The sequence below is a fragment of the Sardina pilchardus genome, chromosome 10 (genome assembly GCF_963854185.1).
Source record: "Sardina pilchardus chromosome 10, fSarPil1.1, whole genome shotgun sequence".
NCBI classification, from domain to species: Eukaryota; Metazoa; Chordata; class Actinopteri; order Clupeiformes; family Clupeidae; genus Sardina; species Sardina pilchardus.
In genome coordinates, this window is record NC_085003.1 from 7536431 (window position 1) to 7563172 (window position 26742).

Here is a 26742-nt window from a genome sequence, read left to right on the forward strand (position 1 = left end):
CATAAGAAATTTGGAGGAATCCATATTTAAAATAGCGTAGGACAAGTCCTAACTTACAGTGCGTGATCTACCAGTTCAGCCAACAGACAGCGCGGGCTTTGTTGCCGGAAGTCGTCACGCAAGTAGGCATCCATTTGACCAATGAAACTAGTGAATCAGACGTTCTGGCCAATAACTTGTCCAAATAGGCGGGATTATTGAATTCAGTGAGTGGTGGGCAGCAGTTAGTCAAGGAGGCACTTCATACATGGATAAAACGCTATTGGTTCTATCACTGCAAGTAACGTTGTCGGAAATATTTGTGTTGTGCCACTTAGTCACGTTTTAGATAAAGATGCATCTTAACCCGATAGACCGAGAAACTGCAAGAATACTGGTCCCCTAGCCAGGTAAAACGTTAGCTTTTGGTGACTGTTAGCTAAAACATTGAACATGGCAGATAGGTAGCAAGTTAGCCTGTACATGACAGTTGACTGTCAGAGCATCGCTGCTAACATTTATGTACTTATTAGTCATATTGGGCATATTAGGCTATCAGAGCTGGGCATTTTCATTTAGATGTCTATTGTAGAGCTAGGGCAACCGGTTATATTTGGCCAGGTTAGCAAACTCGGAGACCTAGCTATCGATAACCAGCCAGCTAATGTCAACATTCTGTTTGAAAGTAACCCCGGTTAGCGAGCTAGCTTAGTGTGTTTGTACAAAGATACAGTGTTCACTTAGAATGGTTATAATATGCTCTTTTCTTCTGATATGTTCGTGTTGAACTTCATTTGAGCGAACTTGTTGTGACAATTAGAGTGCCATTTCTTCACGCATGTATTGAGGGGTCCCATACAATGTTTTTGACAGGGGGCGACTCAGGTTAACCGTCATGTATGTTTTTCCACAGTCTTCTGTGCAGTTGCATTGATTCTCGTAGCCGGACTCTCACTACAATGTCAAGCTGCCAACACATCGACAACAGCTGCAGCAGCAGCAGCAGCATCACGGACCTGCTCGGGGCCTTGTGTGATAGCAGCTTGACTGGGGTGTCATGGAAACGACGTGCGCTGGGCGGCATTTCTCGGGAAGGGGTGCGGCGCGCTCTACGCAGGCGGGCCTATGGCGTTCTGCTGTCCAGGCTCTTCCAAGAGAGCTCACCCAAACCTCCCAGCCCCCTGGCCTCCACTCCTCCCAGGAACAAAATGCTCATGATTTCCTTCGACCTACGGGTGTCTGGATGCCCGGAGGATGCAGAGCGACTGGAGGAGCTGCTTGGGAGGTTAAAGGACGGTTCGGCCACTGGCTTGGCTGAGCTGGACTCCGTGCTAGAACTCCTGGTTCAGCTGGCCGGCTCGGTGCCCCCGCCGCCCACTTCCTTCAGCAGGGACTACATGCGGCGGGAGCGGCCGGTGCTGCGCAGGACTCCTCTGGGGGGCTATCAGAGCGAGGAGCTCCAGAGGCTGGAGGCCAGGGCCTGGGCACTGGTCTGCGGGGAAGAGTGGAGCAATCTTGGGGGTCTCTGCAGCTCAGTGGGACTGATGGACGCCCCGCCAGGCACCGGACTTCTGGCCTTAAGGCAGAGTGCGGAGGTGGAGGAGCGCTTCGAGAGGGACACCAGACTGTCGCTGTTTGGAGCCCTGCAACACTCCCGCACCTCGGACTTGGATGTCAAGCTGGACCTGCCTCCTGTGCCCAGCAACGCAGATGTGACTGGCCTGGCTATCAGGGTAGGTGACCACCAGTAGCACATCCCTCTACTGGACTGCAGGCCTTTTTGAGAGAAATACCTCCATAAACTCACCCACCTAACCCTTCTTCCCACCTTAGGTTCCTTCATGTTTGGACCAGTCTGAGGATGAGGGCTTCCAGTCAGCTTCTAACCTGACGCCAGACTCCCAGTCAGAGCCCAGTACGAGCCCTGAGCTGGACATGTGGGAGGCCTTGCGCTCCTTTGAGCCTGGGAGGCGCCGCTGCTGGGAGCGTATAGGCTGGTAAGATTAGACAGCGCTCGCTGGTACATTGCTGGTGCTGACAGAGACATGGGATTGGCCTTCCATAATGAGATTTTCCTGCTTTAGTATGAAGTGAAATAATGCAAAAATAGCCAGCTGAAAAGTAGAATTGGTAGTTAAGATTTCATCAGGCAATGTTGTGTGGAGGCATTGCAATAAATAAATATGAGACCGATATTTCTCACCAGGCTGCATATATTTTGAATACATAACCGATCCATTAGCATTAGCAAGCCATTTGACTTAATTTTATGTTTTTGTCTCTCTCTCTCAGTAGAGCCTGATTCCTCCTGAATTTGTGTGTAGAAAAAAAGTTAATCACATACTCCTGTCTGCTTTTAGTCCTCCTGGTCAGAAGGTGGCTCCATACCTGACTGAGGGGGGCAGGGTGGCCTTCGACCAGCTCTACCGGCTGTGGGAGGGGGAGATGCGGCTGGTGAGCTCCACTCTGACCCCCTCCCCTCTGCTGCCGCTGCCTCTGGACTCTCAGACGCAGCTGGTGAAGGACGTCCTCAATGTGCTGATCGGAGTGGCCTCCACCACGTTCCCCCTCAATAAGGTAACTCGCACCTGTGGCCCATCTGCCTGTGTCTGGTGATGCGAAAAATGTGGAATGCTAAATGCCCTGTTGCATTCATATTTACTAACAGATATTCTGTGGTGTGTTGAGTCATAATATAACACTCAACTTTGCTTTGTGCTTAGTGTCCCTGAACATTTTATCAGTGGCCTTAGCACTCATAATGCTCAACTAATTCAGTTATGCAAGCACAATTAAATACACTGTTACAAACACATTTATGTGAAAACAAATGGAGTGTGGGTTGTTTTTGGATACCAGTACGTGAAACGCGCCTGGCTAGGATTATCCACACTCGAACAAAACAAAATGCACAGGCATGCTTCAAGCTTTTCCTTGCGACCGGTTTATTTTCCTTTCAGGCCATTTTGAGTCCGACCACATCCATCTGTCAGCGTAATGCATTGTTGCGCTTGTTTGTTTTGTTCTCCAGGACTGTGTGCAGTTTGACGTGCGCCCCAGTGTGTGTCTGTCGGGGGCGTCTCCTGAGAGTGTGTCACGGCTACTGGGGGAGCTGGCGCTCTACGGTACACACTACCTGCGCCTCAGCCGCTTCTCTCTGCAGAGCGCCCATAAGCGCGGCCTCGTCTTCCAGGTAACGCTCCTGCAGTAAATGTCACCGCGCAGCCTTTGTCAGCTCTAGGCCTCTTACAGCTCGCGCTAGCAATGTTCCCTGTCTTTTATGCTTGCAATAAGACAGCACAATGAGCAGTTCAGTACATCCTGGGAATTTATGTGATCCGGCGTTATTTTTACCTACAGTACTCTATATTGGCAAAAGTATTTGCTCACCTGCCTTGACTCACATATGAACTTCAGCCACATCCCATTCCTAATCCATAGGGTTTAATGTGACGTCGGTCCACCTTTTGCAGCTATTATAGCTTCAACTCTTCTGGGAAGACTTTCCACAAGGTTTAGGAGTGTGTTTATGGGAATTTCTGACCATTCTTTCAGAAGTACATTTGTGAGGTAACACACACTGGTGTTGGACCGGGAGATTGGCTCAAAATCTCTTGGTTTCAAGAGACAAATCTCTTGGTCTCTTGGTCAATGCTGAAGCATTCAGAGTTCCTTTCACTGGAACTAAGGGATCAAGCCCAGCTCAGGGACAGCCCCTTCCTGTTCCACCAGTGCATAAAGCAAGGTCCATAAAGACATGGATGACAGAGTTTGGTGTGGATGAACTTGACTGGCCTGCACAGAGTCCTGACCTCAACCCAGTAGAACACCTTTGGGATGAATTAGAGAGCCAGTCTCCTCATCCAACATCGGTGTGTGACCTCACAAATGTGCTCTGAAAGAATGGTCAAAAATGCCCAGAAACACACTCCTAAACCTTAGGAAAGCCTTCCCAGAAGAGTTGAAGCTGTTATAGTTGTAAAAGGTGTACTGACGTCATATTAAACCCAGGTGAGCAAAGTGAGGTGAGCAGGTGAGCGAATACTTTTGCCAATATAGCGTACTGTATGTTATTTTTTACTGTGATTTAACTGTTTTGTGCAATAAGGGCAGGATTAAGCACTGTATTTTCCATCTAAATAATTGAAATAAACTTGACTTTGACTCTAACTTTGAACATTGTAAGAAGAGGAGAACTGAAGTTTTGATATCTTCAAAGAATGATATTCTCGCGATTGGAGAACAGCAGTAGCTTTTGACCATAATTGGCTGTTTGACCTTACACAGGCAACATGGGGTTTAATATTTAACTAACTTGCAATGAAATTATTTAGTTGAGTTCAGGTATGTTTCAGGTGAATGGTGGCTAAGCCTAATTAAATTAATTGATTCTCACTTGCCCATACTGTTTATGCTCTGGAGGAGATGTCGCTGAGGTAGATGTAGCTTGAATTAGAGGTGAGAAGCATGTTAATGTCATGCAGGCTACACATCTGCTATCTTCAAATTCTTTCTGCACTCTATTCATGTTGTGAACATGCTACATGAGATGTAGCATTAGGGTTAGGCAAGCATGCAATCTCCTCTTTTTAAATCTGAGAAAGATTAATATTGTACTTCATCCTTCCTGGCCAAAATGCTCCATAATCTTGTATGGATGCAACTCCTGTTAAATCTCCTCTGTCAGACTGGGATTTGGATTTGCAACTTCATTATCTAGAAGGCTGTCATTTTGACCAATATGTTATTAGTGACGCAATGATACACAATCCTGACTAATTCTGCTTACACAAAATGTTTGCATCAAATGTACACGTAGCTCCAATAAGTATAAGTTAACTATAAAGAGGAATATAAAATCATCTTTTGGAAATGGATCTTAATGCCTTAAAGGTACACTTCACCGATTAGCATTAAGTTTTGTATCTTTAGAAAACTAGTCAAGTTTTTGAATGGTTGTGCATCATTCCCTCAGTTTGTCTTGAGATGGGAGAAATACGGATTTCAATGAAACCCATAAATAGGACTTCCTGCTTTCAATGATGTAAAATGATGATTTTTACATCATTGAAAGCAGGAAGTCCAACATTGAAATCCGTATTTCTCCCATCTCAAGGCAAACTGAGGGAATGATGCACGACCATTCAAAAAATAACTTGTTTTCTAAAGATACAAAGCTGTCGCTGTGGCAGCTGCGCAACGCTTCCACAACACTTTACTAACATTTCCGGAAAGGTACTGACTCGATTAAATTCATTCTGGACTCTCTATCCGACCACATAAAGACGTGAGGATACTTCGGTTTGGCTTTAGGGACCCTCTACTCACTACCACGTAAGTGTAGCGTTGTTTGGAACAGTAGAAGAGGTATAAAAATAGCGTTTTGTAGTGGCGAAAGGACCTGCCCCGGTCACTTCCAGGTTAACGAGTTTTGGCTAAAAACGGTGAACTCGAACTTTCTCAAAATACATCCGAATGACATGATTTTGGTGTCAACTCAACGTATGTACTCCCAATAGTCCGAAAAATTGATCTAAAGTGCATTTCACTCCGGATTATCCCTTTAATGCTAATCGGTGAAGTGTCCCTTTAAATAAAAAATAAAAAAAAGGAAATATCCAACATCTAAGGACATCAATTTTCTTTGTGAATGAATAATGTATCGTAAATAAATAAATGTTTTTCTTAAAATAAGTATTCGCAACATTAGCATGTGTTCAAATACTTATGGAGGTGACTGTATGTCCTGTTGTTTCTCCAGTAAAACTGTGGTGCTTGGTAAGCTATTTGGTCAGGATCTGGTTCACTAGTCACACGGCCCCTCATTGCTGACATCATACTAATGGATGAATGTTTCTGGGTCTGTTTCTGGACTAGGCCTTCACGGGAGGTCTGAGGCGATACCTCCACTATTACAGAGCCTGTGTCCTGAGCACGCCGCCCACCCTCAGCCTACTCACTATCAGCTTCCTGTTCCGCAAGCTAGGACGCCAGCTAAGGTGAGGGAAGGAGGGAGAGAGGGAGGGATGGTGTGTGTGGGTTGGGGGAGGGGTGTGCTGTCTCGCCTCTCACTTATGCATGGCCTCCATTTGTCACGCACACTTGTGTGGTAGACTATAGTGTGATGAATGTGGACATGCCGCCCTGGTGAGGTGAGCATTGAGTGCCTGCTTGACTGTGACTGACTGCTGCACTCGTGTGCCTGCGTAGGTACCTGTCAGAGCTGTGCTGTGTGGATGGAGAGTCCAATGGGGGCCAGGCCACCTTCCCTGTGGTGAGAACAGAAAACGCTGTTTTTTTTCTTCTATTCTAATTATCCCTTTGTGTGGTCAACTAAAAATGGACGTGCAGATGCGGCGCAGCTCTCTGTAAATTCTTAATGTGATGTGTGTGTGAGTGTCTGAGGAGTTTGAGTAAGTGTGTGGGTGTCGGCGGCATGTTGAGTGAGTGAGTATGTCTTTGTGCGAGTGTGTTTGTATGGATGAGGGTTTGTTCATGGGGGCACGGAGTGTGCCTGTGTGTATTTCTGTTTTTTTTTTTTTTTGTCTGTCTGCTGTTTGTGTGTCTGTGTGTGCGTCTGTGTGTGTAATGAAGCCTGTCCTCCTCTCCCACCGCAGGGAGTCAAGTTGCTCTCGTACCTTTACAACGAGGCGCAGAGCAACTGCAGCAATGAGAACTACCCCGTGCTGCTGTCTCTGCTGAAGACCAGCTGTGAGCCCTACACTCGGTTAGGCACTACCCTCCCCTACCCTCAGCATCTCCACAATCCACATGGATCACAAAGGCTAATGAGCATTTTAAGCCTGTAGACTAACATTAGTTTTGTCTGTAGACATGTTGACATGTGATGGTTATGGAGCATAATTTGGTCATTCACATCACATGTAACAAGGATTTTAATTAAAATGTTATTTTCTAATTCAGTCACAAGTATGTATCACACTTGAGGATTGATAATATTTTAAATTAGAATTGATTTATGCGGCAGATAATAGTTAATTATAGGTCTGGGCTGTTTAGTGAAAAGTATTTATGATGTACATTATCTATGATGATGTTATCAGAGATATGAAAGTGTAAGATATTGTGTATGCCAAGGTGTGTTGAAGGTCGGTGTGTGTGTCTGACTGTGACGTGTGTGTGTGTGTGTGTGTGTGTGTGTGTGTGTTCAGGTTTGTGTCAGACTGGGTGTACAGTGGTGTGTTCAGAGATGTGTACGGGGAGTTCATGATCCAGGTGAACGAGGACTACCTCAGCCACAGAGGTGAGTATGTGCGCCGCACACTGATTTAGGCTTCTGCGCTCTGTTAAAAAATGACCGTAAATATTTCACACAGTGGAAGTTGCTATTGACTTCTCACCAGTTTGATTTTGCATGAGCAAGACCTGGTTTGGTAGGATGTCAGATTTAAAAAAAAAAAAAAAAAAACCCCATCTTGCACGTTGAATTTTTCTGATGAAGCTGGGACTGCTGTCTCAGATAAGGGTTAAAGCTAAGTCAAGGACTTGGGTGATTTTGAATGGCAAATCTTGGTTTTAACTGCAAAAGCATATAGGTTTAAGTGCTTTGTATTCCTCCTCTCCCCTGCTCCTCAACACAGACAAGCACTTCTGGACTCAGGGCTACACTCTGATTTCAAATAACGTCGAGGACTGCGTCCCAGTCTTCTTGAGGCACATCGCCAACGACGTGTACGTCTGCGGGAAGACTATCAATCTGTTGAAGATCTGCTGTCCTCAGGTCTGTGCTGTGCTTGGCTAATCTTTCCTTTTTGGCTCGCTAGATGCTAACCTCTTACCCTGCCATCCGGAATCAGTATTCTAATGCAAATGCCATGGTGAGAAAATAGCTGCAAATAACTCTCCATCTGTTGCCGGAGGTCAACTGACTGTTATAGAACTCACTAACACATACTTAAATATGTGGCTCATTGTGTTAGAATGACATTTTTTTGTACAACCAAATGACCTTAGCCAAAAGTTCTCATTAGCTTTTGTTCCCCCCCCCCCCCCCCCCCCCCCCTCGCCGTGCAGCACTACATCTGTTGGTCGGAGCTGCCCGTGCCTCGCATCTCTGTCACCTTCTCGCTCCAGGAGGTGGAGGAGATCGAGCGCGACTGCGCCATCTACCGCGGGCGCATGGAGCGCATCGCCAAGCACAGCGCCATCAGCAGGGAAGAGCAGGTACAGTAACTTCCCCCCCCCCCCCCCCCCCCAAATGGTGAAAGATTAGTGGCGCCATCACAGACGGCAGAACCTTTAGCAGTGATGCATCGGGCCAGTTTAAGCTCAAGGCACGCCCGCTAAACTTCAAATATGCTCTCTTATTGTCAGGGGAGCCCTTTGCGTCCCGGCGTCACATTTATTGTGGCGTTGACACTAGCCAGAACAACACTCCGGAGTGTCCTAATGCATCACTAACTAGCTTACTCCCTCTTTGTTTGGGAACATAAAAGACAGATCGGAGCTATTAAGTCAGTTCTCTGTGGAATCATTGGAGGAGTTGAGCCAAAGGCTCTAATGGGGGGGAGGTGGATGGGTGTCTATTTTTTTTTGTCATTCATTTTCGCCTCTGCCACTGACAGACTCTACGCACGGAGCAGGCGCGGCAGGAGCTCATCAATCAGGTCAGGGAGTCGGCGGCCAAGACGCTGGAAAGCATCCGAGGTAAGACTCGCCGAGCTTCTGAGTCTGGCTGCCGTCGCAGCTGCGCCGTGGCCTGAATTGACCACAGTGGCAGTTCTCACCACGGGAGATTTGTGAGGACTTTAGTCCTGTGTGTGTGTGTGTGTGTGTGTGTGTGTGTGTGTGTGTGTGTGTGTGGCTGGTCTCCGTGTGTGTGTAATGTGGCTGGTCTCGGTGTGTGTACGTGTGTGGGGGGTCTTTGTGGGTTCTCCTGTGCTGTCTGGATCTGAAACCGGATGGGAGATTGAATAGAGTGCCTTTCACAGTTGGAGGTTGTTGTCAGTATGTAAAGGAAGTACTATAACTAAGTCTCTCAAGAAGTAATATGTTTCAAATGATTCAGAGGGAAATTTCAAATAAAGTGGCGAGGTCAAAGCTTTTGAGTTTGTTTCCAGCATAATAGTGAAGTACCAGAGAAGAGAAAGATAAATGTATGGCTTCAACGGAACTGCTCATTTACTGTGCAATAAATTACCCTCGGTGGACAGATGGAATAATGGAAGTTGCTAAATGTCATGTGTTTATGCATGTTAAGAAATGCCCGCTGGTGCTCGCATGGCTCTGACCCTTTTAAAGAAATTGCTCAGGCTGTATAAACGCTGTTTGTTTTTCAAAACCGTCTCTTTGCCCAGTTTCAAATTGCAATTGATTGCAAATTGATTTTGCAACCCTCATATATCTCCTGCCATGATGAAAGGGGGAGACGCAGAAAGAAATGAAAAATGAATCTCTGGCGTCTCTGGGCCCCCCCTCCACTCGACCCTACTGCCACACTTGCACACACACACTCACACACACACACCTCTCCCCCCACCTTGACTCTCTGTCTCCCCCTGCAGGTCGGATGGTGTCGCAGCGTTTGGCAGAGGAGGCCAAGAAGCGGGAGCGCTTTGAGGAGCTGAAGCAGCAGCTGGAGTTGGAACAGGAGGTGAGAGTTTGTGCGTGAGCGTGTGGAGTGGCGGAGAGCGAGACTGGAGGTGTGAGTGAGAAAGAAGTGGGGGGGATGTGAAAGAAGGAGGGAGCGAGAGTCTGTGTGTGTGTGTGTGTGTGTGTGTGTGCGTGTGTGTGTGTGTGAGCACGTCTGTGTGTGTTTATGTGTGTGTCTGTGTGTGTGTGTCTGTGGAGGGGGTGCCACTCTCATGCTGGGGTTTCATCTGTCGCTTCTCACCTTCATCCATCTCTCACCTCCCTCCCTCCTCTCTCTCCTCTCCCTCCCTGCATGCCGCCCCCCCGCCCCCGCCCCCCCCCCCCCCCCCCCCCACACACTCACACTCCTTTACTGTCGGTTTCTTAAAGTCCCACCTGCTTATCTCACTGAAAGCCTCAGCCTGCTCTTTTAGACCCAGTGTAACCCCCACCCCCCACCTCCCTCCCTCCCTCCATCCCCTGTATGGTATATCATATCACTGATGCTGGACTGTGCTGCTCCGTTTCAGTGGCGGAGCACAGCCATGAGGAAGGCGAAGGAAGACGACTTCGGTTTCGCCCGTGAGCTGAGGGACCGTGAGAAGAGACTGCAGGCCCTGGAGGAGCAGCTGGAACAGAGGGCCAGGTGGGTCCCCACACCACCCTACACCACACCGCTCTGCACCATCCCACACCATCCTGTCTTTTGGGGGAAACTGAACTCCCCATCAGCCCCACCTAGTCATTTGAAGTGAAACCAAGATAAGGGCCGTTCACACCACGATTGATAACTGTAATGATAACGATAACTTTAACGATAAAGTCTTTCCTCGTGTTGATGAATGTGATTGCTATAATTTGATAGATTTTGGTTGGCTGTGATTTTCGTTCATTGTGCCCATAACAGGGAGTATGGGATTTGGAAAGAGTTCATTTCCAGATTTTTTTTTCTAGATCAACAAGTTGAGAGCTGAGTACAAAAAAAAACACTTGTTCTACATTTAGCAGCCGTCAGCAGAGCGACAGCAGGTACCTGCAGTGGGTGTCACACCCAAGAGAGGTGGAACTGAGATGTAGTAATTATTTGGTGACACCATTGGTGCAGAATCTTGTAAAACGCTGCTGCTTAAAACGACCTGCGTACGTGGGTGCAGAAGAACAAATTGAGCTGAACCGCCAAACAGGTGACAGGACCTGTCAAACAGGTGACGGGTCGACTGGTCTCTCACCTTACATGTTTAGCCAGTGACCATGCCACACCCAAAGCCCACGTTTGTGCAGCTCTGTTGTTGCTCTGCTCCGCAGGAAGGAGTTGATTGCCCAGTACAGCCGTCTGTCCGAGGAGGCGGCCAGGCGCGAGAGGAAGGCCATGTGGAGGGTGCAGAGGATGAGGCTGGACGAGCAGCGGGCCAACTTCCTCCAGCAGGACCAACAGAGCATCCAGGTCCAGCTCAAGCTGCCCACTGCGACACTTATTCAGCACAACGCACACTCAGCCTTGCACAGCTACTGCTGAATTAACCCGAACCAAGAAAATAGCAACGGTCACGGGGTGGCTGTCGGTTGAAGGCTAATAATAACAGTGACTGTGGTCTATTTTCATGTAATTGGAATGAACCATAAACATGGGATTGTCTTAATTAATGGGGGCCCTTGTTATAGCTGCCAAGGTAATAACAGTGGTTGTAATTGTGCCATCTGCTTCCTGGTGCAGTATTGCTGTTGTAATGCGGTTGTAGCAGCTGTTGTCTTCTGTTAATTGTAATGTCTCTCTGTCTCACGCAGGGCCTCCTAGAGAAATATCCTCTCGGGCAACCAGGGCCGAACCTCCAAGCGCTTCCAAGACCGGGGCTAGCAGCTCCGCAAACATCTCAGGTCCGTGGGTGATGCTTTTTTTCCCTTCCTATTTTAATTAATTTTGGCCGCAGCATGCAGGCTCCTGTCGGCGTACTGTAGCGTCCAGGCAGTCAACGCCGTCTGTGCGCGTGGGTGGGTGTCAAAACTGGCTCGTCTTGTGCGCAGGAGTCCCTGGGCGCCGCGCCACAGGCGGAGCAGATCGGCGCCAGCGGGGTGTCGCTTGGCCATCCCTCTCCTCTCCACACCTCCATCTCGGGATCGGCCACTTCAGCGGCGCTCGCCACTGCCGCAGATGGCCACAAGACGGACGGCCGAGGCGTCCCTTCGGAAGCGCCGGCGAACAGCCAGCCAGTGGACCGAGCGCTGCAGGACATCGGCTCGGATCTCCCAGCAGCCTCTGTTTCCGCTGCTGCTCCTCCTCCTTCTTCTCCCTCGCCGGGCGGCGACTACGACTTCAGCGCGCCCTTCGTCCCGCTGGAGGATGGCGTCCCCGCCCACGTCCGCCCGCGCTGGGACGCCCACCCGGCCCTCGCCCACATCCGCCTCAAGGAGGAGGACGACGCCACGTCTGAGGGCGGTCGGGACGAGGAAGGGGGCAGGCGGGCGGACGGTCCGGCGGCCTCCGAGCAGACAGACACCGCTCTGCAGGCAGGACGGCCAGCCCAAGGACTCACCGGGCACGCGGCAGAGACAGATGGACCTCGGCCCCAGGAGGCGTCCGGTCTGAGCGGTGCAGTGGGGACGGACACGGAGACAGTAGAGCGCAGAGGACGACCGCAGGTGACCGGAGGGTCTCAGCAGGCTGTACGAGCCCCCTCGCTGGTGCCAGAATCCGCCCCAGATCCCAGCGCTGTGGCCGGGGACGTTCGAAAAGGTCAGCAGTCTGAGACGCCTTTGTCTCGGCCTGGTGATGCTACCGCTGAGGTTTCTGCTGGACCCGCTCATGGACATCCCTCAGATGCTCACATTAAGGTCGGCGAAAACGTTTCAGGTGTGACGGACACTCGCACATCCCCTAGTCATCATGGCCACTCCTCCGACGCCCATATAAGGGTCGGCGAAAATGTTTCAGAGGTCCAAAGTTCTCTCCCTACACCTAGCATTCATGGCCACACCTCAGATGCCCATATAAGGGTGGGGGAGAATGTGTCTGAGGTCATTGATGCCCTCCCCACCCCAAGTGTGCATGGCCACACGTCTGACGCGCACATTAAAGTCGGGGAAAATGTCTCTGAGGTTGAATCTCCACTTCCTACCCCAAACATTCACGGACACGCTTCCGACGCCCATATAAGGGTAGGGGAGAACGTTTCTGAGGTGACCGCCGCCCTCCCCTCCCCGAGCATTCACGGTCACGCCTCTGATGGCCACATCAAGGTCGGCGAGAACGTGTCCGAGGTGGTCGCCCCGCTCCCCTCCCAGAATGTCCACGGGCACGCCTCGGACGCCAACCTGCAGGTAGGAGGCTTCGTGTCGGAGGTGACCCCGTCGCAACCCCGCTGGAGCAAGCACGGCCACTCCTCGGACTCCACTCTCGGGGTGGGCTGCCTGGTGGCCGGCGCAGAGCAGGCTCTCTCCCCGCTCCCCGGCAGCGCCTACGGCCACTCCTCCGACTCCACACTGGGCATCGGCTGCGTGGTTGGGGCCAACGAGGTCTTCCAGTCCCCTCAGCCCAGGTATGGTGTCTGTCTACAGTTAGAGGTTTGACTGGCCTATTCCATATTTGTGTGTCTCTCTGTATCTCAAGATGATCATAGTCTGTTACACAGTCGTAGGAGGTGTTTGGCAGTACGTACTCTAAGACAAATGCTTTGATGGTCATTTTGATGCCACAGACAAATGAAGACCCAGTCAGACCAATGGTAGGAAAAATCAGGAACAGAGTTTTAGTTACAATGATGCACATCAATGGAGAGACCGCATGACTTCATCCTAAAGATCTATCAGCTGCTCAAACTAGACAAGGATTAAATACTCAACAACAGCAAAGGATAGATAATCATACAGTAGCAAAGTCAGGAGACATCCAGTCTACCCTAATCAATGGCTGTTGACGCAAAGCGGAACAATAACTGATATCAACCCTGGCACCTCCCATGTTTAGAAACAGTACAGATATCATTCAGGGTCACAACGTAGGAGTTTACTTTTAGTGTCAAAGTGACCTACTAGTGAGAAATGCAGAACATTAAACCACTTATTGGACATGATGCTCTATTCCACTTTCTCTCAGCTTCTCTTGCGACAGTAAAGACCAGATCATATATTTAGTCGTCTTTGTGGGGTTTTTTTCTTTGCATGACCAAAAAGATGTTTGTGTATACCTTTGTCTTAGTTGGCATTCAGCATTAGAATCTAAGGCAAATCCCCCTCTGAGGAGCATAAAGCAAAACTGATCAGTGTTCTCTCTCTCTCTGTGTGACAGTGCTCACGGTCACTCCTCAGACTCCACCCTCACAGTGGGCTGCGTGGTGTCCGGCGTTCAGCCTCAACTGGCCCCCCTGCCGGGCAGTGCTTACGGTCACTCGTCCGACTCCACCCTGGCCGTGGGCTGCGTGGTGTCGGGCGTTGAGCCTCAGCTGGCCCCTCTACCGGGCAGTGCCCACGGGCACTCGTCCGACTCCACCCTGGCCGTGGGCTGTGTGGTGTCGGGCGTTGAGCCTCAACTGGCCCCTCTACCGGGCAGTGCCCACGGGCACTCGTCCGACTCCGCTCTGGGGATGGGCTGTGTGGTGAAGGGCCCCAAGCCTGGCAGTGCACTACAGACAGAACCCTCACTCAAGGGCGATGGAGATGCCCCTCAGTCGTCAACTGACCTGCTTGCCAACCAAGGTGAGGTGGACATTCTCTATAGTGGAAATGTGTAGTCGTAGGTTGTGCTTCTTTGTACATGCCTTGTATGCCTGTGATGGCTGGTAAAGTATTGGTTAACTCAGGAAGTGGTTAGTTGGTGAAATAATTCTCATTTGATGCGTGCTATCAATTTGCTGACTCTGTGACTCTCGTGCTAGACTCTGGCTATGGGCTCATCGGCCTCCCTGCGTTCCTGGATGAAGGGCTGACCGCGTGGGCTCAGGGCCTGGGCCTCTCCCCTGGGGAAAGCCCTGAGGACGACTACCTCCTGTCCCTGGCCTCCCAGTACGAGGTGGAGCAGTACGAGGACACCTACAACCTTATGAGTGAGCACTGATTGACTATGTTCATCTTCGCCAGTGTGACTCCATAGATACACGGTCATCAGAAAGATGTGATAGCGGAGCTGACCTGCTATTAGTGCGTTCATGTGGCTGGGAAGTGGGAAGGTTCCCCACTTTGGAAATGTATAGTTCCGAACTGAGAGCGTTCACTTGACAACAACGCGCAACGTTGCTAATGTTTTTAGGTTGGCTAGCCAGAAGGCTAACCTCACGTAGTTATTCAAAGGTACTCTTGGAAGTGCTGTTCAATATCACAATCATCTGTGCTTATTACTATACCATAACAAACAAGGAAGTGACTTATTTGGGCATGGGTCTATTTTTTTTATCTTTCGCTATGATGAGTGACGTCAAAACATTGGCGAAGCTCCCTCTAAAAGCTGATGTTCCCTTAAACCATAGAATTCTCCTACTTCCCAGGTGCTCATCAACGCACCATTTAGCTGTCAAATGCTGCACTGATGTGGTTAATCACTGAAATCTAGTCCGATCTGGTGTCTGTGACATTCTGCTGGCTGCTAATATCTCAGCAGAAAAACACAAACACATTGATGGTAATTTTTATACCACAGATGACTGAAGATCCAGTCAGACCAATGGTAGGAAAAATCAGGAACAGAGTTTAATTTACAGTGATGCGCATCAAGGGACATCCAGGACACGGCAAACAGACAACAATAAGTGATATCAACCCTAGGGCCTTCCATGTTTACAAACAGTACAGATATCATACAGGGTCACAACGTAGGAGTATACTTTTAGTGTCAAAGCGACCTACTAGTGAGAGATGCAGAACATTAACCCACTTATTGGAATATTGGACATAATGCTCTATTCAACTTTCTCTCCACATGTAAATAAGAGCTGATAGTTGTGGGTGGGGGGGGGCAGCCCTTCAGTGTTGCATTGATGTGACTAATGGCTGTCTGGCGTCACTAAATGTCTGAAGTGGCTCTGATGGCCGTCTGCTGGCTGCAAGTCTCCCCACCAGATGCTTGTGTCGTACAGTCTGAGCTGCAAGTCATTAGTGTCCCTTGCCCTCCCCTGACCCCCAGCGACGGTGCCGGACACGCTGCTGCTGCAGCAGGTGATGCGCGGCCCCTACGGCTTCCCCATGGACCCCTCCCTCCACAGGGCCACCGACACCACGGCCGTGCGCCTCAGCGAGATGGTGTCTCTGCCGGTGCTGATGAAACACTCCGTGACCACGCCGCTCATCACTCAGTGAGTCGGCTGTTGTTGAAGTCTGTGTGTGTGTGTGTGTGTGTTGTGTGAGAGAGTGTGATTTACATGTATTGTGCAACCTTAATTCCACTCTGCATTCTGTGTATGTGTGTTTGTGTGTATGGATGTGGATATGCTGTGGATATGGATATTGTGTGTGTGTGTGTGTGTGTGTGTGTGTGTGTGTGTGTGTGTGTGTGTGTGGATGTGGATGTGGATATACTGCGTTTTTGTACATATAGTTGAGGAGTAGCTTATGGGAGTTAATGGTTTGCGGTCAAGTCTACTTTCTATGTACACAATGCATACAGTATGCATACAGTGTAGTGAAGATTTGGGGTTTGTGTGTGTGTTGGAGTAGAACTTCCTAAACTCCCAGGCGTAGATTGTACAGTATTCAGCTCATGCATCACCCTTTCGTTTGCCCTGTGTTTCTCCTCTCTCTCCTCCCCACGAGCAGTGTGTGCCTGGTCAACAAGGCAGTGGTGGATTACTTCTTTGTGGAGCTGGGTGTGGAGAGGCACTTCGAGGCCCTGCGGCACTTCCTTTTGATGGAGGACGGCGAGTTCGCCCAGTCCCTCAGTGACCTGCTCTTCGAGAAGGTGAGGCGCCGAAGAGGATGGCATTAAGGCCACCCCTGAGCTCTGTCCCACCCCCACCCCCCATCTTTCTCTCACGCACGCTCTGTCTGTCTGTCTCTCTCTCTCTCTCTCTCTCTCTCTCTCTCTCTCTCTCTCAATTGGACGAAGAACACACAGGCATCAGAGAGAAGGAGAGAAGGAGAGAGTGAGGGAGGGGGTGGCAAAAAGAGAGAGCGCTTGTGGTGAGCTAGTGAAGTGTGAAAGCACGGTGTACATGTTTAAAGGCCTGTGGGATCTGCCGTGCTCCCCGCACTGGTGAATAATTTCTGCCCATTGATCAGGCAGGAAGGGTTGCTTAGCCCTGCGTGCCCCCGACCAGGAAATGTGCAGGAATTGATTTCACCCACTCTCCTGCCTTTGTGTGCGTCTCTCTCTCTGTGCGCCGTCTCACGGCCTGTTGTTGCTGTTCCGCTTCAGCATTCATACTGATTCCCCGCGAGCCGACGGACTGAATACCTTTGGTCAGCGCTCGTTTGTGGATTCCGTAGGACACACAGAGAGAGAGTGTACTGAGGCCACTGATTTAATGCTTGTTCAGGCTTTTCACTCTGAATTTATTTCTGTGGTGTAGCTGCATTTACATGCCACAAATCCCTGTGCACAGGTCCGGAGGGTACTTCTGTATTCGACTGCCAATCTCGCAGTAGATGTCGTTTTTGCAGTTGGATAGTATTTGTTGTATAGTGTCCACACAGGGAGCTTCTTCATGCTTTCTACATATCGGGAACTATTTCAGAACTCATTTTTGATTCTTCATTGTTAACCCACACAGACCTTTTCCTCTAATTATCAACAATCAAGTTTTATTTCTATAGTGCCATGAAATAAGAACATGGTGTCTCTCAAGGAGCTTTACAGAGTCCATCTTGACCCAGCATCTGAGAACTACACCAGACAATTTCCTTAAAAGCCAAGTAGTAGTACTACTAAAGCTAATCCTAATATAAACTTGACATAACTACCACTCTCCGTTTTGAATGTTTATGAATATCTGTAAAACTGTAAAATATCCTAAACTTTAAGCATTAATTTTATTTATTTGCGATTTCCAAACCATTTGAAATGAAGGGTAAGCTCAAAGGATTGAAATAGATTTTAGGAAAGAAGCTGGTAGACGTTAAATGGTTAATAGCATGTCTTTTTTATAAATGGCTGTAATCCAGTGTCAAGGAGTTGTCTCCAGACTCGGATCTCTCATCACATCAAGTGCTGATGTCGTGTCTGGCGCTGCGCGACTAGACTGTTGCATATCAATTATAGAAACTGACAAACTGAGTATGAGTAAGTATGCACATGATGGGTTCATTTTTGTGTGCATGTGTGTGTGTGTGTGTGTGTGTGTGTGTTTGCCTGTTGTGGACAGCTGGGTAGTGGACAGACCCCTGGAGAGCTCCTGACTCCTCTGGTGCTCAACTCCATCCTCAACAAAGCGCTTCAGTACAGCCTGCACGGAGACAGCGCCCTGGCTGCCAACTTCACGTTCGCCCTGCGGTACCTTCCGGAAACCTTCCACCCGCACGCCCCCGACTCCCTCAACTGCCTGGAGCTACGCTACAAGGTGAGGGGAGCGGAGGGACGCCGAGGCGCTCCCTGTCTGGCGCGCTCTCTTAAGTGTGATTAATATCAGTTGGCGCAGGGGGCTGGGGACGGCCTTTTTTTGGGCCTCACAAGGAGGTTAAAATGAGCCTTCACGTGTCTGTCGTCTAAGTGACTGTGACTCCCCTGTCTCCTCTGTCTGATCCACTCATGTCCCTGTGATCTGACCACCTCTTTGTCTCCTGATTGATGACTATAACTCTCACTCTCTCGCTCTCTCTCTCTCTCCTTTCCCCAGGTTGATTGGCCCTTAAACATTATCATCACCGACAGCTGCATGAACAAGTACAACCGCCTCTTCTCCTTCCTGCTGCAGCTCAAGCACATGGTGTGGACCCTGCGGGACGTCTGGTTCCAGCTGAAGAGAACTGGTAACTCGCTCTCTCTCCTCTCTTTCTCTTTTCTCTCTCTCTATCCCCCCTTCATCTGCATCTGTCCATTTCTTGGTCCCTCCTCAGAGCCAAAGGGATAGTATTTAGGAATAGGAAACTGACAGGTGTAGAGGAAACTGTTGACAGAGCACGGCACACTCTTATGGAGATCAGCCCCGAGTAGGAGTAGATGAGGACACTCGTGCTTAGTCTCAGCAGTGCCCAGTTTAGCTTGTTTGTGCCACGGGCTCTCACATGTTGTGACACGAGGCGGTGGTCTCCATCATCGACTAAAGACCGCGTGTGTGTGTCGCCATGGAGCTAATCAGTGAAACCGTGCGAGCCCAGGTGTCTTTGTGTTTGATTGCGCAGCGCGGGTGAAGGGCGTGGGCGGCTCGGTGCAGTTCCATCAGCTGCAGCTCTACAGGCACGAGATGCAGCACTTTGTCAAGGTCATCCAGGGCTACCTGGCCAACCAGATCTTGCAGGTGTCCTGGAGCGAGTTCACCACCAAGCTGGGCAGCGTCAGCGACCTGGACGCCATCCACCGCACCCACGCTGACTACCTCAACAGAGCCATCTTCAGGTGAGTGCGGAGAATCTTTGATCCGGAAAATGATCTCTGTTGAGGCAGAGCTGTTTATCTTCAAAGGGGAAAAATGCCTTTTGGAATTTTTCAGTTCACTGACTCACTAATAATATTTTTCGTTTCACTTATTTGAACACAAGCACTGAGTCTCAGCGCCAGATGTATAAAATATGTTTGTTTGGCTATGTTATGCTTTTTGCCATCACAAATCGGTACATTTACATGTTAATAGTAATTTCGTTTTTTTTTTTTTATCAAGATTTATCAAGAGAGTTAAATGAATCATAATTAATTTTCTATCCTTCATGAAGGCCATTATGCTACCCATACTCACCCATCTCGTCTGTGCTATCTTCTCGTCTGTGTTCAGGGGGCTGTTGACGGAGAAGGCTGCTCCAGTCATGAACATCATCCACAGCATCTTCAGCCTCATCCTGAAGTTCCGTGCCCAGCTCATCTCTCAGCCCTGGGACTGCCAGCAGGGGGAGGCAGTGCACCCCAGCTTCATTGCCATGCAGCAGTCCTACAACACCTTCAAATACTACTCACATTTCCTCTTCACAGGTGAGGACGCTGGGAGAACCCTCTCGGCTTTCGCATCAGTGCGCTCAGAATTTCAGTCAGACAGGCTCTTGTGTTGCCTGTGGTGTTTCATGTTTCTTTCAGTGCCTGTCAAATATCTGAATGTCTTATTAACCTGAGGAAAATGGAGATCAACTGAACTTGAATTAAATTCTTGTCCATCTCTTACCCTGACTTGCTAAAGTTGGGTATCTTTAAAGGAGAATTCTGGGGAATCCCCCCCCCCCCCCCCCAAAAAAAGAAAACAATCAGTTCTACAGTATATAGCTTGAGATGCTGCAACCAAAAGCTAGAGCTACCAGTCCAGGCGCCTTGAGTGCTACACTCTGGAGGCATGAACTATCTAGGATCTATGTGAAAAGTCACCACAATTCTCCTTTAAGCTCTTGACTATGTACCTAATACACAGGAAATTACTGTAGACCTTTAGTCATATTCTCTTTAGTCATGTTCTCATGCGTTTAACTCTTTCCCACAGTTGTCTCCAAATTGGTCAACAAAGGCTACCAGCCTCACCTGGAGGACTTCCTTCTGCGTATCAACTTCAATGACTATTACAAGGACTCCTGAGCAACACAATCAAGCCTGTTTGTGTCTGGCATGAGGTGCATGTCGGCTAGATTGAATATGTACTTATACGGTGAGCTTCTGTTGTCCATCTAGAGCCATAGGATTCAACCTGTGTAGCTGTCCATGTCACCTGCCTCTATGTGCTTATCTTTGGCCATCCTAGAGACAAAACAAGCAGGCATTTATCTCAGTACCGTGTGTAATTGGTGCTGTCGTAGGGCTACTGCACTTTGTCAAAAATACATATATGCTGGCGTCCACACTTGCCTTTGAGGTTTTGTATATTGGAAGCATTGGCATATGTGTGCAACGGATCTGTCTATCCTCTCATGCTAAGTGTGCTGTGGTGGGGGCTAGCATTTGTCAGCTGTAAGCATTGTGGCCAACAGACGGCCTCTGGTATACCTTGAGGTTGGAAAGCTGTTAGACAGCGCTGTATTAAGTTTCGTGTGGTGTGCCGACCTCTATCCTGGTTTATATCCACCAAGTGAAGCTTATAAAGCACTTCCTTATCTGTTATCTCTTCAAGTACAGATGCCAAATGACCCCCCCCCCCCCCCCCCCAACCTCAGGTGTGCCTGACCTCTTAAGCTCAGTGTAAAATGTGCACATTTTGTGAATTGTGTAATAAATGCCTAATTTTCAGTTCTTGTGATTTGTTGTGCTGTTTTGTTTAGAGGGGGAAAAAACTTAAGAAGGAAATATATTAAGAATACCAGAATGTCTGATAAAAAGAGAATGCTCACACTTTGAGGAGTTAAAAAATACCACATACATTTATTAAAGAGGACATGTTAATGTTTGCATTTATCCACTCTCTTAGAAAAGCCATTCCCCGAACCGTGAGTAAAAGCCTTGCAGGAAGCGGATTCCGTAGAACTTGTTCTGGCCACCTAGCTCTGAGAGGCACTCAAAGATGCATTGTATCCCTTTACTTAAGATGTCTTCAGCCTGCTTGTCTCTCTCAGTCCATTTATCCTCACAGAGCATGCTTCAAACACAGCAGACATAACAAAAACACACTGTTTGGGTTCCTCTGAAGGGCCACAGCAGGGGCTGTGACAAGGTTGTTTTTTTTTTTTAAGAAACCGAGGCAACCGCCCACTTTGTTTGTAAACAACAATCAACTGGCTTGTCACCTGTCTGTGTTTGTGTGTACACAAGCTAGCTAGCAGCCTGGATCAGTGGAGAGAGAAATGAAAAGCCCTTGAGGAACATGAACAGGTGGCCACTGAAGAAAATTACTTTCCATTTTTTTGCTACAGTGCAACCAAATTTGCCTTTTGTTCAGTTTCCTTCCACGGTTCTAGGTAGTGCCAAATACATTTCCACAAAGCCTTTGTGAGGAACAGGAATACATTAGGAGTGTGGAGCACCGACCACTTCAAAAGAAAAAGGAAGCCTGGCTGCACATACGTGGAACAATTCGGTTCATGGCATAACGTTAGTTTAGGAATATATTGTCAATGAATTGATGTAGCTGTCAGGTCACACTTCAAATCCAGACTGTGTTTGTCAACATAGTCTCAGATGGTTTACATTTTTTATGGTAACTTGACCCTGTGGCCTGACACACGAGCATTGAGAAATGCCTTAGTTTGTATGCAGAACATCAATCTGTTAGAAATAGTGTTTTGTAAACCCAGACATAGAATTCCTCTGTGACTACTTCAGGGAGAGTCTATTCTGAATATAGTTTGAGTGTGGCGCGGTAGCGGAAAGGAGCCTTTTGGAAATTAATCAGGTTGCAGTGCTGTGCCCTAATACTGTGTCATTGTAGTACCAGAACAGCACTGTAAGATGACACTCAAGTTAAGACGGCCTTGATATTTTTAGAGAAAATACATGCACATTCTATTGGCATTCTTTTGGTTCCACAACAACTTTACCATCTTTCCCATGACCAACCACACTTCAATTAAGGACATCCTTTCACCAACCTGTTTGTTTTATACAGATGTCAAACCCTATCTAGGTTTGAGTTGAGTTAGTTTACCACATGAACACAATGTATAGGACTCAACACACCAAAACAATAAAAGCACACAGCGCATACACACACACACACACACAGTTGTAGTGTGGAATATCATTTGAAAACAATAAAAACAAACCTTGAATCTTCATTCGGTGAGGAAATAACCTCTTCTTCATGTCACCCTAAAATCTACTTTCTGAATACAACATCAGAGATTAGTGCAAGCTGCTGTCACCAAGCCCAATGATGCAGAAGAACTCCCAGGAAGTGCAACTCTTACTCTGCAGGAATGATAAATGTATTACCTCACATTATCTATTGAGAGGAAAGGGACTGTGAGTTTTGCCCCAAGAGCCAACATATTAGGCTATGACAGGCTTCAACGTACCACGACTGCTAGCTTCAGCTGATGTCAGCCGCACATGAACATGTAAACCTATGAGAGTTCGGAAAGAGGTCCTGCCCTTCGTTAAGTACATCATTAACAACGACACCCCCGGTGGAAAAAGAAGTAACCCAAATTAGGTAAAACAGAAAAGTCCCTTTGTATCAGAATCTCAATGGAGCTAATCGTTAGCAAGATGTATAATGGACAGAGGGGTGAGATCATGAGCTTTGCGACTTTTGACGCCCATGAAGAGGTCGGGGGGAGGGGGGAGGGGGGTGGGATTGGGTGGAACGCCCGGCCTCTGAAAAGGGGAAAGGGGAAAGGGGGAAAGGGTTCAGGCTTCGGACTCCAGGTCCTCCTCCCCGCCACCGTTAGACGTGTCACCACTCTCGCTTTCCAGCAGGAGGAACTTGCCATCGTTGGTTAGCGGCATGGACTTCATCAGCTGGGCCAATGCTTCTGGGTCCTGTGTGGTACGTTTAAAAGGAAAAGTGGAGTTAGAGAAAGTAGGCTAAAACAAGGACAAACTGATAAAATAGAAGTCACATGGGTTGGCCATGCTATGAAATCCTGTGATTTAAATCAATTTTCCCACTTTTGGCTGCTCTCCACATTGTCTTATGATGCATTGTTTAAATGTCAGGTAGTATTTTTGCTACACCACCACCGAAAAGACTGGAACATTTCACACTAGGAAATTAGTGAACAAAACAATGAGTGCTTGCCAGAGGAAGACACTGTCCCACTCACAATGAGCTCTATATAACGTTCCAGTGCAGTAAACTTATGAAAGTGTGTCTGACAGACAGTTACCTTCTTTGCCTCTATAATCTCCTTCCCTAAGCTTATTGTGTAGCATATCTGTGGAAGAAAAAGTAGTGAAATGAGAAGAGATCAAGGTCTTCATATTTTTAAGAGTACATCACGAGAATATTGTTATTCATTCGAATCACTAAATCCAGTTTATAATAGCTGAAATGAATGTCCTGCTTTTGAAGACAGCTGGAAAAGAGTGTGTGACATAATGGCGGTATTTTTGGGGCAGCGTTTACTTTTTCTCCCTCGGTGTGGCTCTCGAACACAAACGCGCTGAACGAGGGCGTGCCCTCCTCCTCCCCCTCGCTCCAGTCTCGGCCCTCCACCACAAAGCCCATGAGCCGCCCGTCCTCCTGGTGGGCCGCAAACTGGGTCACGTCCCCGAGCTGGAACTGAGAGAGAGGACAGGAGGGAGGGAGGGAGAGAGGGAGGGGGGACAGGGAGACAGACTCGTTTAGACTGGACACCCTGGCACTCGGCATACTAACAGCCACCGGAGGAAAAGAACAGGGAGAGGCGTTCACAGCTCGTGTCACTTACAGTGATCCTGGTAACCTGTGTCTGCGGGTCAATCAGCCTGCCAAAAGAGATCACAGTCACGTAAGCCCAGTGTCCTAACCAGCCGAGGTTAAAACGGGGTGATGACTCCATGAGGGACTCTCCGGGCAAACATTTTTTTATGCGAGCCAACTTTTTTACACTCCAGACTTCCAGAATGGATTACTATTTAATATTACCATTTAACTTTCCCTCTTAAGTAGAGCTGGTGTGAGTCTGGAGTCTGAAGAACTTCATTACAGATAAATGAGGTTGCATCCTTATTGATTACATGACTATAAACTTGAAACTTCCAAAAGTTTTGGAAAGTGTTCTGTCAAGACTGAACAAGATACAAATTGAATGGGTATCGGGTATGGGAGGTCGTTAAGAGGAGAACATTGTGTTTCTCCGTTGGTCCATTAACTGTAGCTTGGAGGAGCTTTGTTTTGTTTGGGCAAAGTCTTTTGTTAAGTTTGAAAGTCTAATGATGTCTAATGTTGTCTCATCCTTCTTCAAGACTACCCCTGCATGCAGCATACTAGCTCAACGATTATTATTGAAGACATCTCACCGCTACTGAATAAAAAGACCAAACTCACCTCAAACTGTTGCTGGTGACCATCAGATGGGACTCGGAGGTCTTGAAGATGTTGTGGATGGCGCGGGCAGCCAGCACCTGCCTCATGGCCTCGTAGATGACTTCCTGTGAGTGGCCCGAGCGCACCGCCATGGAGCCCAGGAACCTCACCGCGAAAACCTGCTGCAGCAGCGAGTCTGGCAAAAGGGAGATAAGAGAAAATCAGCGGTCGGCTGAGACTGGACCTCCAGCATCCAGCAGCTCGAAACCGCAGAGTAAGCTACGATGTGGTTAAAGGAGCTAATCCCTGTAAATACACAAGCTACAATGTTTTGTAGAACACTGCATGTTAAACTGCATGTATGCACAGTACCATCAGAGTCAGAAGAGGAGTCCTCCTCTGTTTCACCAAAGGGGTTGGTCCGTCTGAGAGGGGAAAAAACAGGGACACAGAAAATGAAAACACTAAACCGAAATAAATGAATACAAATAATGCAGCATGACACAAATCACTGCCGTCTGAGCCAGTGACATGTTAATGTTATTTTGGCGAACAAACTCGACTGTATGGCTGAATGTGTTGAAATTCTTGACATCATTGGTCACACACACACACACACACACACACACACACACACACACACACTCTAACAGCTTCCCTCACCTTCCCCCGGCTCGGTTCTGGTCCTGGAACTCCGAGGCAGGGAGCATGATGTCAAACTGAATGGGCGTTCCCGGGGCAATCAGGTCGTCTGGCTCAGGAGCCACCGTGGGCTTCTGGGAGGCTGCCGCAGTGACCACCACCCCACCGGGCTTCGCCCTGAACAGACACATGGACAAAGAAAGAGAGGGAAGAAAGAGAGAAGAAAAAGATATGATAAGGAGGCAAGATCTTCATTCACACACCCCCCCCAGTAGTGCACAGTATGAAAAAACAAGGCAAGCTTTCCCCATGTTCTGCATGACTCTGCATGACCCTGCAGACTCTGACCTGTCGGGGTTGGGCGAGCCCTCCTGTCTCTTCTCGAAGCTGGTGATGGGCGTGACGGCCTGGATGGCGGTCTGATTGAGCCTGATGGCCACGGCCTGGGAGACAAGACAGGGGCAGAGGGGCCAGAGAAGTGTCAGGCTGATCCATGCTCCTCAGAGGCCACAAAACACCACTGTCACTGGAACTGCAATACTGAGTCAGCCCGAAAACTTGAGAACTGTGGTGTAGCCATTTTTTTTATAATCATTTTGGAGATGGCTGTCACTTCACTGCAGTGTGCGGATCTGTCAACAGTACCTCAATGACGTATGTCTGCCTTGCTGTCATGGATCTCATATAGAAAATACAGACATGTGTAGTTGGCAGTTCTGCTGCAATTCGTCATGCTCTAGTTCAAGTGCTATTTCCTTAAAAACTAAAAATAGGCAATTGCAGTAATGCATTCATCATTACAGGGTTCCAGACAATGCTGTCTGATAAGGTGGTAATTTCAACCCAGACAGACACACACACACACACACACACACACACACACACACACACACACACACACACACACACACACACACACACACACACACACACACACGCACGCCTTATCTAGCAAGAATGTTCAGTGTTCTCTAGTTTTACCCTCTTAGTCTGTTAGACCTCTCCTTGTAATTATGGGTGTGTTCATACAGTATGCTTGGGTTCATCTGAGACAGTTTGTGTGTGTGTGTGTGTGTGTGTGTGTGTGTCTGTGTGTGTGTCTGTGTGTGTCTGTGTGTGTGTGTGGGTGTCTGTGTGTGTGTGTGTGTGTGTGTGTGTGTGTGTGTGTGTGTGTGTGTGTGTGTGTGTGTGTGTGTGTGTGCGTGTGCGTTTGTGTGCATGCGTGTGTGTATGTGTGTGTGTGCGTGCGCGCATGTGTGTGTGCGCAAGGGAGAGTAAGAGTAGGAGAGTGAGTAAGTGATAGAGAGAGAGTGACAGACAGAGCGAGAGAGAGAAAGAGAGAAGTGGGGCGGATGTATAATCAGCTTCCTCTCCCACTGATAGGCGTGTCCTGTGGGGCTGTGTGAGGGATAAGCCTCTCCCCGGGCCATAAAGAGGCTCTCCTCAGGAGCCAGCCGCAGCGCTGCTCTCCCCCTCTCTATCTGCACATCAGTCAGCCCGCCGCCACGCAAGGGGCCTGCACTCCACAAAGACTGGAGCTCGAGACGCCCTTATCACTCCGATTGAGTTATTCACTGGGAGATGATAAAAGACTTTCCCCTAC

At 48.5% G+C, this 26742-nt stretch overlaps 2 protein-coding genes across 3 annotated transcripts in view; one reads left to right on the forward strand and one right to left on the reverse strand.

The window, feature by feature from the left end:
- The first annotated feature begins 222 nt into the window (after positions 1–222).
- Positions 223–20829, forward strand: tubgcp6 (tubulin gamma complex component 6). The gene is made up of 26 exons (XM_062546568.1): positions 223–389; positions 893–1712; positions 1813–1976; positions 2340–2556; positions 3011–3172; positions 5857–5978; positions 6190–6253; positions 6597–6706; positions 7152–7243; positions 7581–7720; positions 8014–8163; positions 8565–8646; positions 9504–9592; positions 10101–10216; positions 10876–11014; positions 11356–11445; positions 11593–13103; positions 13853–14259; positions 14439–14606; positions 15680–15848; positions 16309–16450; positions 17853–18047; positions 18324–18456; positions 18829–19042; positions 19416–19609; positions 20106–20829. Exons 2-26 carry the CDS (start codon positions 939–941, stop codon positions 20195–20197), a joined length of 5736 nt encoding a protein of 1911 aa, XP_062402552.1. The 5' UTR covers positions 223–389; positions 893–938; the 3' UTR covers positions 20198–20829.
- A 122-nt stretch (positions 20830–20951) lies between these two features.
- Positions 20952–26742, reverse strand: part of appl2 (adaptor protein, phosphotyrosine interaction, PH domain and leucine zipper containing 2) — a 16811-nt gene continuing 11020 nt past the window's right edge. For both annotated transcript variants that reach the window (XM_062546571.1, XM_062546570.1), the window contains 8 exons: positions 25488–25582; positions 25161–25316; positions 24870–24922; positions 24519–24693; positions 23920–23956; positions 23616–23771; positions 23377–23424; positions 20952–23029 (listed from right to left, as the gene is read on the reverse strand). In XM_062546571.1, coding sequence (XP_062402555.1) covers positions 22898–23029; positions 23377–23424; positions 23616–23771; positions 23920–23956; positions 24519–24693; positions 24870–24922; positions 25161–25316; positions 25488–25582 — 852 coding nt within the window. In that variant the 3' untranslated portion in view covers positions 20952–22897. The remainder of the gene's footprint in view (positions 23030–23376; positions 23425–23615; positions 23772–23919; positions 23957–24518; positions 24694–24869; positions 24923–25160; positions 25317–25487; positions 25583–26742) is intronic.